Here is a 20,700-nt window from a genome sequence, read left to right on the forward strand (position 1 = left end):
AATTTAAAAAGGGTGTTAAAAATACAGTGTTATATTAAAATGTTTAGTTATTAAGTATTAAATTAAAATGGAAAATCTGAAATCTATTATTATTTTGATTAGTACCTATTATGGATATGAGCTATTCAGCCCATTTGGTCAGGTTACACCAAGACGATCGTTAACTAGAGCTTAAAGCGTTCAAAGCGCCCATGTCGTACGCACAAATATATATACACAGTATTTCTAAATAATCATTGGTTGTAAAAAGTTTTAAAATGAATGACAAATTAATTTAATTTAATTCGACAGAATCGTGAAAGAACTAAAACATGTATGCTATGAACGAATTTAATTAACTTATTCCTTGTATAACATTTAATTTTAATTCAATGTACCCAAAAATCTAATACGAATACATAATATTCATTGTAATGTTTATTTGTAATGAATAATGATCTACGAATCTACGATTATCCTCTCGATCAATTTGTGATATTTTTATTTTTACATATTATACTTACTCAGTAGTTATGCAGGGACTGTATTATTTTTATATGGCAACGAATAAAAATATTTTCTGAAAATATGTATGCATTTAATATACATTGAATATTTAAACCAATACCTAGCTTATTATTTATGAGCTTTTAAAGTATATTAGAGACATTTAGTAGAGAGGCGAGTTAGTAGGAAATATCATATTTTCCATACACTATTCCTGCTCTCATAACTTTAAATTCTTATAATTTATAAATAATAAACTATATTATATTGGGTCAATATTCAATATTTAATATTTTTAGAACGAAAACTATTTTTCAAAAAATGCTGCTTTAGAATATAAAATTATGTTAGAGGTATACTGTTCAAAGAATATACCTTAAAACTATGAACATGAAAAATAGAGATCAAACTATAATTTATCACACCGAGACTAGTGTACATAATTTGTATATTATTATATTATATTGTTCATAATAAATTGTAATAAAATATAACAGTGGTTGTCAGTTTGGTAAAAAAAGAAGTGTAACAATATCATGTATAGAAGCTCCCTCTATAACTCACTGCTAAAATTTTTTTTTTTATAGTGACACTTTCAGAAACATACTTCTATTTTTTCATATTTATTCCATAACATATTTTATGGTATATTAAGAAATGATCTTGAAAATTATAACTAACCTATCAATAATTTTAAGGAACCCAATGCTGTCGTAGTAGTCATATGCTAGTGCATTCATACACCATACAATAATGAGTGTCGTGAAAAAAGCAAAATAAAAATATTTTTACTGTTAGTTTATAGTACGAGAGTAATATTAATAATTTAAAAGTTTATTTGTTTGTGTTAACAAAATGAAAATCCAAACGGACTGGATGTGTTTGCACTGAATTGCATAAATTCACGCGAATTTGACAAAAAGTTATTATGCATAAATTAATGTTTGTGTAACATAATTTTTCTTCTGTCAACATCAGCTGTCACCCTATACTTAAAGTTGTATATTTTTAAATCCCTTCCCTTCTCAAACAAAGGTCAAATGTTTCAATTTACATTTTACATTGTTATTATGTCTGTATTTTTGTTGTTTCAAGTTTAAATAACGCGATAATTCACAGTTCAAAAGGCATACAAAACGACAGCAACATCATCGATCCTCCCAAAAGAAACGTGTGAGACAACGAAAAAACTTGTTCTATACCTTGATTAAAAATTTTTTTTCTCTGACGACTTTACAACGTTAAAATAAATATTTTCAACACCGTCATTGTATGAAAATTAATTCGGACATTTTCAACATGTTATTTAGGTACCAGGTCATTGTGTCTTGGGCACACATTACTTGGTCACCTAAATAAAAATGGGACCTCCATTTAGGCATAATTATTAATACACGAGGTCTTGAACATAATTTTTTAATAAATTTGAAGAGGGCCTTAGTCGGCGATTACCGTCTTGTCGACCTGACCAGGCCGCCACCATACCAGGTGATAAATGTCCATGTTAAATTACTAATTAGTGTAATCATTAATTAGGTACCTACAAATAATAAATGATACACGTTTTTTGATTTTTACAAACTTAAATATTGAAACATGTTTTTGTAAATATTAAATCTCATACATTCTTTAATTGATCGCAGTTGTGTTTCTGCGTTTATATTTTTATTGTAATTTTACTGAATAAACTTTTGATTTTCAAATTGCAGTTAAATTGTAATGAAAAAAAGTTATAAATTGCAATTCTAGAATGTATAATAGAGTGTTATATGGTTTCCGAGAGTAAAAAGATGTAACGGCGTAATACTGTTAGTTCTCATTTTATTGCTCTTCTCAAATTAAAATGTTTGAATAAAAAAAAAAATAAATGACTTGTCAACAGTTTAAAAATTACTCGAGTAAAATGAAAGCAAATAATATTCTGCTTTAGGATAAAGAGCAAATAGTGGTCAGTTACTATATTCAAACATTTAATTATTTTATTGTTTTAATCGCAGGCTTCAACAACATGAGTTGTTAGTCTATGTACAAAATAATAATACATAATAATTTAAACATTGGGTACAGTGTCCAATGTTTGTTTAAGAGGCTTAGCAACAATTATTTAAATTCCACGAATTAATCAAATCGACGGTTCAATAAAATATTAAAACTAATCAATTTAATGTTTGTGATGACAAGTGACTACAACTATTACAAATAATTGTTACCTGAAGTGTCGACCAGATCAAACATGAAATTCATATAATGTGTTTGCCATTCTTGAGGTGCACTTGGGTTTTTAGAAAATTCGTCCCACATTGCGCACCATTCATCTTGTGTCACCTATATGTGGAAAAAAAATTAGAAAATAAAACAAAATGGATGCATATAAAAGCTATGTTTATGTCCAATGAAACGAATGCGAGCAAACAAATGGAGTGATTTTGCATTTGTATGTATATGTATTTTTACTGCTGATTGTTCTTTCGTTTATTGCGATTGAGCACCTGGGGAAAACTGAAAACACGATTTATTGTGAAGATAACTTGATATCCATTTACTTCCCATGAGATTTTCGGGCTTCTCTGATTTTGGAATTGATGTAGTTACCTACTTGTATTTGCACGTACTGATCAAATATTTAAAGTCATATTATTCAATCGACAACTTTGTGAATGGTATTGGAGAAATATACATTGAGTACATACTTGCTCGAATTACCATTTTATTCGTATGTATTTTATATTGTTAGTATACATTTTATTTTTTTGAGAGTGCAAAATTATTTTTTCACTACCATGAGCATGTGACGAAAAAACGTACCTACAAATTATTATCAAGGTTATTGTGATATTTATGGAGCACTGTGTTTTATAATTGATTTATTTTTGTTGACGTGCTTTTGGTAGAAAGTACTTACTTAAAGCAGTTAAAATCTAAACGATGTTAATAACTGATTTAAGATTTGATACAATTTTACCCATTATAATCATATTCATTAGTTAATAAATTACCTACCAAATTAAATTATTAAATTATTACTATCTTATAGAATTAAAATGTTAAAAGCGTCGTATAAATTAATATAAACACTACACAAATTGATTGACAAAGCATCTTCCCCTCCTTCGGTAATACATTGTTAAAAATTTTGAATATACTTAAACTTTAAAGACCGTAGTTTAAAATATTTATATTTTGATACTGGGTATATTTAAGAAGTTTGCGATAAATAATTTTTTGTACCTACCTTGTAAGGACAATAATTCTTTATAATGGTTATAATGGTTTAAAATTAAATATAAAACAAATGTAATACCTACTTAAAATACTTATTATTAGTTAATAATATTTTGGCAAACAGAAAATGTTAAAAATATTAATATTAATTATTATAGCTTTGAACTTTCAAATAATCACATCACAATATTTTTAAACCTATCATCATGGACTCCTTAGTACATAAAGTTTAATAATTCTGAAACTAATCATTTAAATTTCAGTTTACATACATTAACATTTCAAAGAAAACTTGATAATTTACCGTCAAATAGGGTAAGTACTAATAAAAAAATATTTTTTATTACACCGAACAATCTTTAAAAGAAAAAAAATCAAAGTGTGTGAGATGTTGAACGTTTTTTGATGTACAAGTATATAAAGTTCAAAAAATCATAAATTGAATAAATTCATTAGCAAAGGGAAAACAGGGGTGAGGAAGAGCTTGGTGAATCACATTTTACAATGTATATTATATATAGATATATATATTATAAAGTTATTGTTGTATGTCAATTATTATGAGTTATAGCTTATCATTACTTTTAATTGAAAAATTTAAAATTATAGCACAACCTCCATACTAACGGAAAGAAATTGAAATTAACGGTCGATACTTGTCCTTTGTATCTGTTCTTATTTTTCAAACTAATGAAAAATATTTGTATCGTTATATTGTTTTTATCAACAGAAATAAATGTCAAATTCATAACAAAATACAAATAAAAAACACTCAAGTAATAAGTTGAGGACAAGTTTCAAAACAATATAAAATATTTGTATTATCACTTGTCTCCTTATACATTCATATACATGAAGTGTAATAAGCTAATGTGTAAGCAATACGTGTACATTTTAAAATGCATTAAAAAAATTGCATTAAAAAGTATTTCATTTTATAAAGTATGAATCAACATAGCTAAAATGATTAAATTATTTTTCTTAAAGTTAATATTCAGAGCTTAACAATTAAATTTAAGTTATTTGTCAATCCATTATACATTAGTTATTCATTTTTTCATTATACATTTAGTTCGACTAATTAGGTATTAAAAACATTATAGTAAAACGGATAGATTAAAGCTAAACATCATGAAATAGTGACTAATTCATAAATAGTTTAGACAATTAGTATAATAAATTATTATATTATATTGTAATCAATTATCAATATAATCTATTAAGTAGTTAAAATCTAACTTAGATGGCTTGATACTTTTAAAAATATCTATGTAGGTAGGTACCAAATAACCTAATCGTCGCTTTTAAGGTTATTATAAAGGGAAAAATATACCTATATAGTACCTACTCAAAAGTATTTACAGTTATTAAGAAAGTTTTATTATTTTTAAAACAACATTCAATTATTTAAAATCATTAATATAGGTTATACAATCATAATGTTCTTCATTAGGTACCTATTCTCTATTATGCTGTAAAAGACAAAAGTAATCAATGAAATCTAATGAAAATGGTTTTTTGTCATTAAAATTAAATCATGAGATTATATTAAAATTTTTCGTATGCTTCATTAATAAGTTATTAATTTAATATTAAATTCTTTCAATAATTTGTTATTATACGTTTTTTATATTATAGACTACATACTTTATTTTTTGTAGTTATTTATAAAATATAAAACGTACTCAGTACTGTAACAACTATAAATATCTTCAATTTTTTTTGTGATGTTAGCTAGAAATTGTATTGAAGTATTTTTCTAACCTGACCATCCTGATCTTTGTCAGCACCAGACTGTAAGCCATCCCAAACCTTGAGCAGACATGATCGGGTCTTCTCTACTTTTTCCGAGTCACCGCTCCAACCTCTCAAATTACAAAATCTCTGAAAAAAAAAATCAAAGTTGTACAAATAGTATTAATATTTTTTCTTATAAATATTATAAGGGTACAGAAAATATTTATTTCAGATAAAATAGTCTTGAGACGAGACAAATGAAACAGACTTCATATAGTCTTATAGATAATAATAACAATAATGTGGTTTGGTTTTTACTAAACAACCAACAATTCTAATCCATCAAACTGAAGTTAATTAAAAAATAAATTATTTGATTAGAATACAACAATTAGATTAATGTAAAGAATAGTTTATACAAATAATATAAACAATTAACCAATTTCCAACCGATATCGCCAAAAGAACAACGATTCCAACACAGTAAAAACTATAAACACAATTATTAAAATATTGGTTTTTTAATTATTATATAATTATGATAATACTAGTAATAATGTACATAATAATAATTAATCATTATAGTAATAATTATAATAAAAGTTACAATGAACGAAATACAAAGCGTGAACCCAAAACTTCTGGGCCATAAGGTATTAAACTGATGTTTTTTTTTATCTTCATTTCAAAGACGATTCAATGAAATATAACTTCAAATATCACTTAAGCACATAAAGTATTTAAGCTTAAACTTTGACGTTTTAAAACATAAGTTATAACAATATTATCTATATCAAGTATAAAGTACCTACTATACGAATCTGTTGTTTCGCCACCTTCCTTGGAACTGCTCAATAATAGATTTTGTTTTATGGTTTTTCAATTTAACTTTAAATGATTTTATTGTCTTATTTTAGTTTTTTTTATTGCTTTTTCGCGTTTTTCACCTTAGACGTAAGTGTAATCTTTTGTTTAATTAATTATTTGAGATTAATGTCTTATAAAATAATATAAATATTATAAAATAAATAAAATAAATATTTGATGAAAAATGTAATAAATACAAAATATTGATGTTTGAATACTAATAAAGACGAATAATAATCGTCAATCGTCTCATTGATTTATTGTATCATAATATTATTCGTTCTCGATATATTCTGCACGAAACATTTCTTTAGTGTGTATAGGTATATAACTATATAGGTATATATAACTATATAAACCTGTCTAGGTACCGATAAGCTTCTTTATTGGTCTCATTTAATTTATATATTCATTTATATGCCTATTATATGCACGATAAGTTCTGATTAAAATAATAGGTAGTTCTTAAGAAATCAAATAATATGATTTACACAGTATGTGTAACTACCTAATATTTCGCAGTAATATTTATATTTTCATATTCAGCAGAAATGTATATATAAAAAAAAAATACATTCGAATGTAATAAAAAAAGCGTAAGTTTTGGGTATTGATAATAATTTTTTATTTTCATATATTTTCCAGAAGAAAACATAAAAAATAAAATCAGACAGAAATGTAATTGAATATTAATTTATTTTATTTAAAAAAATGTTTTCACTCAAAGGACTTGGTTATACAATTTTAAATATTGTATTATAAAAACTACAAAAAATAATAATTTATTCTGATTCAAATAATCATTGATGACATTGATGAAATAGGTATTTTTATAAGGACTAAATTACATATATTCTTACACACCTGTATTATATTTGGTAAAAGTTCTAGGATTTTAGTATAAGAAAATGCTTAACATTTTTGTTTTCATACAATTCACAATAATTATGTTTTTTGTGCATCTGTTCAACAATGAAAATAAAATATGAAACACAAATATTATTGTCTATTACTAATCTAACAATTGTTCCGAGTATTCTAAAAATAAAAATAAATACACGTAGAAAAATAGTTTTCGTGTTTAAATATTAAATGAACGAGTTTTATAATTTGATATTAGTAAATATTAAGAAAGTTTTTTGTTCTATTTTATTTTTGTACTAATTTACAAACTTTATTTTCCTCAATGAGTTTATTCAAAACATTTAAATTAATTAACGTGCTGTTAGATAATTTCAAAGAGTTATTTGTTTTTTATATTATTATAATTAATAACGCATTGTGACAAAAATAAGTTAAAATCAGTTCTATAGTAGTAATTTGTTTTAGTTTTTACATTGCATTTTAAGTGTATTAAACCGGTATATATTGCATAGTCTTTATTAAGTACAAGTATTCATTTTGAACACAAGCGTCAAGCTGTGTGAATGGTTCTCTAAAATGGTTGAGTATCTGAAATCAAAGTCTTCGTATTTCTTTATTTCGTCATTCCATTGTAGAATCTTATCTCGTTTAATTCAGTCGTTTAGGGTGGAATCACTAAACTTAAAGGTTTTAAATTTAAATCATTTATGACATAAAAAATAAATTAACGAATGCAGTCATGTTTTACTTTTATAAAAAAACTAACCAAATATTATTTTAACGAAACATATTACCTACATACATATATTACATCAGTTTGGATTTATTTCAATTATATAAACATATTAATATTTATTTATTTATAAATTGAGTAAATCACAATATAATATTAATTGGTATTTAATATAGTTGTTTCTCAAGAACTCAAGCCTAAGTAGAAAACAATTCGTGGTATTAAGAATGTCGACGATGTGAAAAGCCGATTTTGTGTTATCAACAAGCGTTTGAAAGACAATTATATATCCAAGATATTGAGAAAGATTAAAGTTACCAAAAGTCTACTGAATAGAGCGATTGAAGACAATACTTTTAACAAATTTTTTCTACCATAGCCTACAATGTTTTTTTGTTGAATGGATGACAAAGTTGATGATTTTTTAGAAATTGCTTTTGTTTAACTGTATCTAAATCGAGATTGTAACGAGTTATTTCAGAGTTATTTAACCTTACATACAGAATAATAGTCTTAAAAATTATAAATATTAATTATTAGTAGGTAATAATAGTTTTATGTAAAATATAAATAAGGTATTATATTTACTTTGGTGTTAAGGTATTATATACTCGGACAAAATTTACACATTTTCGAACATAGACCCAGCATAATAATTTTTAAATCATCATTACTTCCAATAAATTTTAATCTAGTATTATTATAGTACTATTATCCTTGGTAGGTTATGTTTAGAAACTAGAAAACAACTCGTTCGAATTTCAATTAAGACGCATCGACTTAATCATAAAAATCATCTGCTTAACAATCAGAACAATTCAGGACTCGAATAAATGTTTTTTTTAAAGGTCTTTAAGACCATCTTGTTCTATTACAAAACCTCTTCCATTCTTTTTTATTCTCTGCTGTCTCCTTTCCATGTCTATAATTTTCTCCTCTGACATTTAGGAAATCTTTTCTGATTTCATCCTCCCAACTTAGCCTTGGTTTACCCAGCGATCTTTTACTTCTTGGGTTTTCCTGGAGCACTCTTTGTACCATTGAGTTTTGTTTTTTACACCCGGGGCCATCTCATTTTAACTTACTCTTGATCTCGTCCACAATAATTGGTCTATTGAACATTTCCACCAATTCTTGATTGTGTCTTTTCCTACATTTTTGAATATCTTGATCACATAATATAGGTCCATATATCTTGCGGAGCACCTAATCCTTCCTATCAAATACATTAAGCTAATCTTCCTCTGTTTTTAGAATTGCTAACATTGTGAACCATACGTCCATACATGACTATCGGTAGTATAATTGTTAGGTACAACTGAATTTTAACCTCTTTTTAAAGTACTCTAGAGCTAAGCAACTTACCTAGTGCATATAAAGTATTTATTTTACACTTAAAATAAATGTAATACCAATGAAAAAAAGAGCGAGAACAATAAACATGCGTGTTGAATCATCTCGTATATACTATAAAGAATGACCCATTTAAAGTAAGACACCGATAATTATTGTCTTACGATAAGGGTCTCAGCACGTCCACATAAGTGTGAAATTCTTTTTATCAGCTTGAAATTTGGAAATATAACGATTGAACTGATGTCGACAGATTACTGAAATTTAATAACTAACGTAAAGGAATATAGTCCTGTCGACATGGTGTCTTTAGATGTGAGTACAGGAAATTGCAACAGTCTACATCACACACGCTTTCAAGCACTAAGGCGTTTTTAATAAAACGATAGTTTTTGATTTTTATGATATTATGGACACCAGATTTTGAATGAGATAATATTTTATTTATTGATTATCACGGTCCATTATGTATTGACGTATTGAATTAATAAAGTTAATAAAGACTTCTGTTCATATAAAAAAAGAAGCCTTAGAACATTTTTAATAGCAAAAACGATATTTAGCTGATTTTGAAAATAATTGAAAAATTGTGCGATGTATATTATATTATTAAAACAACAATGTACAACCACGTGAACCACGGCAACTATTTAAGGTTTTTTTTTTTATAATTATGGGGAATTTTCGATCAAAAACCGAATACCTACAGAAATGTAGTTAAAATAAATGTAAATACCTACATACCCAATTTTAAATTCAATTACAAAAAAATATTTTCGGGAATAAAATATCTTACATATTAAAAATTTGAACCTAGCTTTGATAAAATACCACTAGAGTAAAAAAAATGTAATGGTGTTTTAAAAATACGATAATATTTATTTTTAAATTTTCAATACTCGAAAAATAAATATAATATCTTTACATTTTTGCAACATAATATGATTTATTATTCTGTCTTTAACATTAAGGAAATTATTGAATTATTGAAAAGATCTCAAAAAACATATCTATAAGATGAAATTTCCAATCACTATATAATACTATACAACTATTCTACTTGTTAGTCTCTAAATGTGTAAGCATTAAGCAATCCAAGAAATTTCTTCTTAAATATATAATGTGTGTGTATTCTATGATCTATAGATACGAAACTTATGGAATTATAATAGGTATATAATAGATACATCATCGATAATTAAAAATGGAACACTTTGTAAAACTATACACTTATAATGTAATAAGGATTTTACTTTTGTGTAACGTTTATATATATCTAACATTTTTAATTCAGACAATAGTTTGATAATGTTTTATTTCGGAGTATTGTATACATTTTAGTTTCAAAGCTAATTGAAGACTTTAACCCTGTTCACTTCAAAGTTTTAAGTTTCTCTACCTACTACTGTGAATTAAATTAAATTATAATTCAGCTCTTAGATTTATCTAATGATTGCGGACACCGGTTACTGACAAGGGTTTAGCCCCGTTTAAATTACCATTGTTGATAAATATATATATTTTATTCTAACATGATATGTCAGTAAAATGTATGAATAGAAGATAACAATTAAGCGAATAATGTGTTACAGAAAAACATTTTTGATAGCCATCGTAATATTATTTGAACATATTATAATATTAAACTCGTTAAAAAACAAAAATTCTGTTAGTTAGTAAGTTTAACAATGATGACTTTAAGCCGTTCAATATCCTTTAAGTATCTACGCAGATGATTATTGCAATGTAGTTAGAATGTTTATAATTGGACACATTGTTTTTAAGTTTTTAGTTTATTATATACTAGTTATGTATTATCATTGAGTACAATAAACACTTAATTTCATTCAATGCCCAATGGTAGTATGTATGTTAAGATACACATTTATATATATTATTTATAATATAGATAATTTAGGTGAACACATAAACTATTGAAAATAAAAAAGTATGAAATATAAATATATTGTAAATGCTGATAAAATAAAGCATAATATTTATAAGTATATTTAGAAGAAAAATTGTTATTTTTTGTTTAAATATGCAATTCGATAAACATTTTAACTTCGAATGTTTATAGACAAAAAACTGTTTCCTAATTTTATTTTTGATATTTTTAAATTCCTGTATAAAAAAAATATAGAGATCAATGCACAAATATTACATTTTCAAGTTATATTATTTAGAAATCAATACTTCATCTACAAAAAAAAAAATCTTAAATTACAAATTGCTATAAATAGCCCAGAGAGTCAAACATAATATTCAAAAATGTTATCATGTATAAAATATGCTAATTCAAGTATTTGGTTGAACTATCAATTAGGATTTAGGTACTGCTCTACACCTGTTTTGATCTTTCAAATGAAATGGCTGTCTACATTTATACCTAATCCCTAACCAGTTGAGGAATGGTTAGTTACCGGTTCCCCCTACACGAATAGGTAGAACAGAGTGGTTGGACCTGTATAAATATAAGTTTTCTAAGTTATATTTCACAGGAAATAGAAACTTTTGACTTGCGTTCATATACTAACAGAATCGAACACGATATAACCACGTAGTTATTTAATACAGAATGGCAGTAGATCCTATTATATAGGATTACCCCCCCCCTCCGAAATGTTAAGAGAGAATTAATTTTTTATGAGATGTTTTTTTTTTGGTAAATAATCAATAATTTTTTTTTAAAGCGTGTACTTGTTATATTGACTCGGACGAAACAATTTTATTAAAACCCTAAATCTGCTTTATTATAATACATTTAGCTTACGTTCTCGTCACGGCTTTACGAATCCATTAAAAACCAATTTATCACGAGGCATCGAAGCACACGCACACGCACACGCATATATACATATACATATAAGTATGGGACATTCATTGTATTATACATGTATATATAATATACATTTGAATGATTCGTCGATATCCTTTCAGTCGATCGGGCCATTGTCACTGAAATCCACAAGTGTTTACAGCAATTACGGAGTAGTCGCGAAGAGAGATTGAGAGTGCACCAACTGTAGCTCACGTACATTATACATTCGCACAGACGTTTTTGCAGCGCAGTTTTGCTTGTTCAGCTCATTAATCTTGTTTTGAATACTGACAGCCGACCCAGTATTAAGGGCGGGCCTCTGCAGTCGAATTTACACGTATTCTGCACAGAAAAGAGGTTTCGCCCCCCCCCCTAATGCGCGGTGCCGACGCCCCGTCCCTCGGAAATAAATGACGTTAACCACCGGCGGCCGATTTAAGATGCCGATTTATTGTTATGATAACAATAATAAATAATATACCCTCTCGACGAAATAATTTCGTCTGCGTTGTAATATACCGAAAATCCTATAAAAATATTCGCAACACCGCAATATAATATACGCTGGCTGCAGATGGTGACAAATCATTGAACATTACTGTACGCTTTTTCATTTGTTGTTGTTTTTTTTTTCACATACAATTATTTGCCGACGTTGAATAGGGCGTGTAAATGCTTTTAACGAGTCGGTTCTTTTATTTTCATTTTATTTTTGTTCTATTTCGTCGAGTTCAGCGTTTGTGCCTCTCGGTAATCGTAACTAAATGATCAAAAAATATACTTATAGAAAAAAAAAAAAAAAATAATATTATTAATAATAATAATAGTAATAATGATGATAAACTGTTATTTTTTTCTTTTATCGTTGATTTATAAATCATGCTGCTACGTAGTATTTTTTGCCATTCTCGATCTTGCCGGAAAAATGTAAAAAATAAGTATTGTTTATCGACGCATTCACGACTGCAGTAAACGAAATCGTAAAGAATGAAATCCGCGTTGCCATACATCTGCAGAACATTTCCCGGCGGACTTTTTTTCCGACAATAATACTCATTCATCGGAATTGGTTTTCGATACAAGCGAAACTCGCTCAAAGCGTACCGGAGTGTAATACTATTCACGTCAGTATTGTGCAACAGTATACCTACCAGCCATGGGGCGGTACAGCTTAACAGTACAACTACATACGAGGATAAATTGTTTATTTACTACCAATTTTATTGTTGCCTTTATCGCATGTTCGTGTGTGCTTACGTTAAAGCACGACAATTCGTGGTTTGTTCATAGAAGTCCGTGTGTGGAGTGCTCACATAATGTAGGTAAATATTAGAAGGTCAATTTTGTATGTTGTTAAAATGATGGACATTCGGATGTGAAAATAGACTAGTTTTTTTTATTACTTATATACAGGGTAATTTACCAAGATCATGTTATTACCATCACTCCCCCCCCCCCNTTTGCCGCGGGCCCTCTTGGCTGCCTTCTTCTTCTTCTTGAAAAACATTTGTGGATCCGTTATCTTGTACTCCATCTTGGTCATCCTGCGAAACAATTTTTCCTTCGACAATAAATTTCATTCAAATCCTGTTTTTAGAATTTTCAATTTTCAAATAAATCTACTTAAATACAATGTTTTCATACTATTGAGATTTTTTTTACTACTTAAGGAGTGTACAATGGTGATATGAACTTTTATTTAATATTTTTCAAATGGGAACATTTTCCTTTTCAACTATAAATTATTAATAGCATTTTTTTCTGAACATTTTAATTTACCTGTTCCGAAATTCAAACAAGTAGTTTCTCCGTTTTTAAAATGTTTATAGTTAGGATAACATTCTTCAAAAATACAAATTAGTTATAATATTAAAAAAATTATTTACAATATCAAGGCAGAATTCACAATCGATCTTTGTAAATTAATGATCTATTATTTTCACGCTAAGTTGTAACAACAAGAGTTGAGAATAATTTATTATTATGTTACAATAATTTATATTTATAACAACCGTTTACAAATTTCAGGATTAAAAGCGATTGAATCAAATTAAATAATGTGAAAATTATTATCTACTTATATAATTATCTACTCCACAGAACATCAAACAAAGTCCACCAGTATATTTACCACTGTTAAAAACATTTAAAGAATAAGATCAAATAAAAACATCGTATTATTTTCCCTTTATGAAGTCCAATCTTATGTTGTTGGTTTTCATAATATATAGCTCCGAGACACATACAATGATTAAAATTAATTTGATTAGTTTTATTACTAGTTGGTGCATATTATAGGTTTACGTAGTATGGGTATTTAGTAACAATTAATAAAATAGAGATACTAAAAGAAAATATTGGAACTAGTTAGCTGAAAGGATAATATTTCCAGATTCAGATTGAGTTGAACAAGTAATAAAATAAATATAAATTGATGATAAAATATAATTATAATGTTCCAAATAATAAATTCCAAAACAAATAATTTTCCTTCAACAATTAAAGCTTGAATAAAATGTGATGAGTTCAAAACGAATATACATTATTTTTGAATCATCAACACTATTTGAAGTATTTCTAATGGATTTTATCGTAGTTGTTAGTAAAAATTGAAAACCCATTTATGTTATAATAAAGTATTATGTCAAATAATAGTGAATGAAATCAATAATTACGATTTGTGTTTAGGTACCAATAAAAATCAAACAACTCTATGATTTATATTTTTCTTATTACAACTGGCTTTTTTTATACTTAAATTTAATACTTTTCCTGAATAGAGATTTTTTCCCATTCTGCTTGACTGTTTATATATTATTTTTACCTTGAGCATGTTGGAAATGTATTTAAAAATTTCAGAATGATTGAATTTTCTCTTTTTTTAGACATCCGAAAAATCGTTAAAGACTATAAATGCGTCGGAGTAAACGTTCAACGTTGTTTACTTTGCGTGACAGACAGTTTCAGTGAAACAGTCATGTTTGTGGTGGAGGCTAAAGGGCGAAAATGAAAGGAAATAAAAATCTACAAGATGTCTCAGAGATTAAATGCTAAGAGAGAGATGATAAAAAAAACAAAAGTACGTTAAAAATAAATATAAACGACAAACATTTTTCTGGTTATTATGATACAGCTAGAGATGGAAGGGTTTTTATTTTAATATTGTCTTTTATGTCCTAAAGCATATATTTTTTTTTTATAATGTTATTCCTTGAGCGGTATTAAAATACTTTAGGCATTACTACGATATAATTAAAAATCCAAACATAGCAATCACTATCTTTAAGCTTTTTTTTTATTTAGATTTACAATATTTTTATGTTTTTAATTTTTCTAGTAATATCGTATAATATAAAACTATTTGAAAAATGTGATATTGTAAGTTATAAGTTAAAACTTGAATTTAAGTATAAATATCACACTTAGTTTGTTAAAAATGTATTTTTTTCTGTTACCTACATGTCAATATTTTTCAATACGATTTTAGATTTAATGAATCACAGAATATGTATTAATAAAGATTCAATGAAATATATTATTATACTTACTTATATATTTCCTGAAAATAATAGGTAGGTATCATGGTTGAAAACCGCTGCAATGAATGTATTGGATTTGACATTGTGTTTAAAAAAAAAAATTGTTCTATGTGCCTGACTTTACCCTGAGGCTTAATGAGCAGTAAAATATCTTCAAATCTAAACTTAGAGGGTGGTTTCTAGTAAATAATTGTACATAGTTTGTACTTAGAAGTTCAAGGGGTCAAAGTAAAAAACGCTTTGAATTTGACCTTCTCAATAAAGAGGTACACTTGATGTCTAGAATACAGCAGAGGGACTCTCCCAGTATTTTATTGTTACAGTTATTATTCTCTATTAGCTTTGACGCTTAGTCGCTAACCCTACAATACGCTCTACAATACAGATAAGACTATCTTCCTACCTACTCTATTGTTTTGTATATTTATTATTTATGATAGTTATGTATCATGGACCATGGAAACACTACTACTAAACTTTAAGTGGTTTGACATTGATCATAATATAATGGCTGTGCCTACAAGTGCCAAGTTCTACATAATATGTTCTGTGTCTCAAACACGGGCTTTTGGCAAGATTTAAGAACATTGTACCTTCTACATTATTAGTGAAATAAATGGTTTAAAAAATAAACGGTAACCTATTGTAATTGTAAATAAAAACAATAATAATTATAGTAACTATATATACATAATATTTAAATAATAATCTAATATTTATTCGACAAATAATCACTATTATATGGAACCTTTATATTTCATATTATAATTGAATGCATATACGGGAACGTTTAAAAAAGGGTACATGATGGGTATTGTGCAAAGTAACGAAATTAATCTCATTGTTTGTAACGTATACAGTAATAGTGCGTATACCGTATAATTGTTTATACTTATATTATGTTTAATCCTCGAGCTCCGCTATAATAGCCGGTTTATTAGCTCGAAAAGATTTATGAATATTTTGATTTCAGGCATTAAAATCCATCCGAAAAGAAAACCGTTTATTGGCAAGTACCTATAATAGTATTATAATCAGGACATTAAGGAACAGCTTTCATAAATATTAAATGAAAATAAACAAGCACATCAAAGACTTTTAACAACTACTTATAATAAATGTATATACAATTTATAAATTAAAATGTGCCTGTTGTAAATCGATTTTTTTTTTCGTACCAAATAATTCGTCGTAAGGTCACTCGTGACTCGTGAGTTGCATTATAAAATATTGTTTTCAATTCGTAAATTTAAAGACACGTGGTTAGCTTTTAGGCAGCGCAACGCTATCGACGCGGACGAATTGCAATAATATTATGTAAATTGAAACTCGCCTGTGAAAAGGACCGGCTCGACGTTATCCATAATTTCACGAAGTCGAGACTCTTAAACCACTGAAACCCACATCATCCGGTATAATCTATCAGCCGTATACCGTTTATTTCCGCGGGTAGCCACGACTGCAGCTTTATTCATTTCCACGTTATATATTATGCAAATATGTACGTTATTAACAAAAAAACCATAAAATATAATGATTGTATATTTTTGTAACAATCATACTATCTCCTGGACTGCTACAACTGTCTACCGCCAAAAAGCAGTGTAGGGTTTCCACACCAACAGGACATTTATTATTATTGCGCGAAACGACTGCTTCGAGACAAAATCACTATTCGAATTCCTGTTGTATGCCTTTGAGGTACTGTAATGTTACGAAGGTACACAAATTACAAACAAATATTGAACTAAAACTTTATTTCGATCAAAAACTCTTAAATTAGATCTCGGACCCCAGAGAATACATTTTAAATATACCTACGTTGTATAAATATATAAGCATATATAAATGTATGCATACTATATATATGTATCAGCTACTTATCTCTCTAACTGTTCTGAATTATATTATACTTTTCACAGCGCTATTTAGTATTTATCCAAACCATCAATAATTGATGTGTCCTCGCGGTCGTACAACATTGGTCTGATTTGCGCCTAAACCTATTCGGTTATTATCTATTTGTTACTGTCCGACGGTACCTGAGTTTCCCGATACGTCTACAAAATACTATTTTATTAGGCATTACATTATAATACACTGGTTTACTCTTCGTGACCATAGTTACTCCCAGAAGCAAAAAAAATATATAATATGTATTAAGTATTAAGTATTTAATAGTTTCATTATATAACTGTTTATTGAGTGTACAAAATAATACGGGTAGATAATTACAACGAAACGTGTTTTTGATGAGGCAAGCATATTTATTTTAAAAACAAATTGTTTTACAACTACAATCTAAGGTTTTATTAAATTTTGTATTTTATTTTTATTAACACTAATCTGCAGTGTTCTGAATTCAAATATAATATAATTATTACCTCTATATGATTAAATTTAATACTTTGCGTTACTTGCTATATGTTTTTTTAAGTGTTTCAAAAAAATTAAAGATATTACATTTTAGTACGAAAAAACCGTTTATCTTAGATTAAATCTTCATACATAAAAAAATTGACTTGTTATTTGTAAGATTAAGAATTTCATAGTACAATCAATTATCATTGCTTTTAAGGATTTAGTATTTTCTTACAGTGTTTTATGCAAATTATGATGTCAATATATAACTTGAGATCATAATTAAGGTTTATATTCAACTTTACGCATGAACTCCAATATCCACAACCATCGGAACCCCTTGATCTCAGAACTAGTGACCTTAGAAGACGCTGAAAACGAACGTGGTGTCGTAATCTACTAACTGACTAACCCTCACTTTTACAAGTTTAATCAAAGGATGGCCACTTCACACAACCCCCTGTCTAAATTGTTGTAAAGTTTATTTTATTTTATTTCTTTTAATTTTTTCTAATACTTTTTTTTACAAATCCATAACATCACTTGTGCTTATTATAAAAAATATTCCTTTAAAGATTGCAAAATTACTTGAATTAAAAAAAAAAAATTCAAATTCATTATTTATCTATTTCAACAAGATTTTTAAAATTAGTTCTTAAAAATTGTATCCGTGTTATGAGCGATTTTTGGGCTATTTGCTTCTCAAATTGAATACATACTGTTAAAAATAAGTTTAAACTTTCACATTTCAAATGTACTAAAATAATGATAACTAGGTATAGAACTTATAAATAAATACGTTAATAAGAAAATAGTGTGGAATACCGAAATGTATATTATATAGCTCAGGATTGCTATTTATTATTACGTAGCGTACAGGTAGAAAGAGGCTTAAGATAGTTGTTTGCAAAGAAAAATATATAAGGACAGTAATGTGAATGTGTGGAAAAGTTAGATAAGTGATGGTGATGTGGTTTGACGAAAGAGGATTATTTTGAAAAGAATAAATGTATAAGTAAAATAAACAATATAGAATAGGTGTATAAAGCTATGTAGGCTTACGGAAAGAGTAAAGTTGGCGAACGAAAAAAATTGGATAACTCCATATAACGATTAAAGGAATACATTTATAACCTTGTAGCATACGCTATACACTACACAGTGAATATCACTTTATATCGCTTTTTAGTTTTATTTTTTTTAAATAAATTAGAGTGGCATTGGAATTACAATTAAAAAAAAAGCTGAAAAGAATGATTTGTTTCTATCTTGCTGTTTCTTGCTCTTTTTTAAAAAGTTTTCCTAAATTATTTAGAAACATAATAATATATAAGAATACATTTTCCTATTTTTCCCTAAAACACCAACTAGTACACATTTGCATCAAGAAACTACAGTCAAAGTTTAAGGTTGATGCAAATATTCTACTCCGAGACATGATGACTTGAACAACATATAAAAAAAAAAACAACACACACACACAAACATCATTGAACAACCAATGTATTTCTCTCTCCTCTTCGAACCTAAAATACTATAATACATTTTTCTTATGCCTATATAGGCACACACACACACACACACACACACACACACACACACACACACACACACACACACACACTATTGTAAAACCAATAAACATTCCGCACTCCACTTATAGACTCTAAAACAATTCAACTGTTGTTGGTTTTTGATTAAGATTACTTTTTCAATTTAAAGGATAACTGGATTTTACACTCAAAGGTGTTTTGCTAACACTATACGCATTAACAATTAGCGAGAAAACACAAAATATGTTCGTACATCACGTAATTGAACGGAGGTGAAGGTGTGTGCAGGGTCTGATTACGTACGACTTGTTGGAAATATACCAAGTTTATTATTTATTGCGATGAATTGGTTGGAAAATGTTAGTAACATTCGAAACTATGTAACGAAGTTGGTCTAGCAGAGCACACATGCGACAAACGTGATTTTCCATGATCCGAAAAATAAAAAAATTCGATTCAAAGTGATATAATGCGACATGCGTTCTCAAAGTCAAACTTCAATTTTCAAAACTTTAGTGCATTATTATTATTATATTTTCAATACAAATATGGCCACTCTATATATGCCTGCAGGGTTAAATTTAAGATGAAATCTTGGGACGTGCCACTTCGACTGGCCGCAGGGTATATCAGGAGAATGTCCGCAATACGTAAATGTGAAATGTTAGGGATGCCGCATATGGTGGATAGTATAAAATATAAATGTACAATAAATAATACAATAAATAATAGGAATGCGTGAAACTATAATATAAATACATTTTATTCCAATAGTATCCCATACTTAAAGTTTGGGAGAGATATTATATGGATAGAAATATAAACTTTCAGTCGAGAATCTAGGTACCGTTTTTTTTAAAGTTATCTAAAATTAAAATATTTTGCAATTTAAATTAATTTGTTGGTCGTGAACCACTTAAGTGAAAATATTAAGACCTTGTTAGTGTGTCACAATAGCCATATCACTTTCAGCAAGCTAAATCGAGCTGACAGAACAAATATGTATGTAACCAAAATAGATTTGTCGTAAGAATAATAGGTTAACTTTATCTATATTATATCAAAGGTTTGTTTTATTACCTAATATATTATATTCAACCATAATGACCTTTATTCTCATCAAGAAACAAATTTGGTTTTTTTTTTAAATTCTAACAGTACGTC

The 20,700-nt window shown here is 27.4% G+C and overlaps 1 protein-coding gene across 1 annotated transcript in view; it reads right to left on the minus strand.

The window, feature by feature from the left end:
• LOC111035715 (calexcitin-2) overlaps positions 1 to 20,700 on the minus strand; it is an 84,552-nt gene that overhangs the window by 4,866 nt on the left and 58,986 nt on the right. The window contains exons 4-5 of the mRNA XM_022317445.1: positions 5,473 to 5,592; positions 2,697 to 2,811 (exon numbers count right to left, since the gene is read on the minus strand). Of these exons, the coding sequence (XP_022173137.1) occupies positions 2,697 to 2,811; positions 5,473 to 5,592 (235 nt within the window). The remainder of the gene's footprint in view (positions 1 to 2,696; positions 2,812 to 5,472; positions 5,593 to 20,700) is intronic.

The sequence above is a fragment of the Myzus persicae genome, unplaced genomic scaffold (assembly GCF_001856785.1).
Source record: "Myzus persicae strain clone G006 unplaced genomic scaffold, MPER_G0061.0, whole genome shotgun sequence".
Lineage (NCBI taxonomy): Eukaryota > Metazoa > Arthropoda > Insecta > Hemiptera > Aphididae > Myzus > Myzus persicae.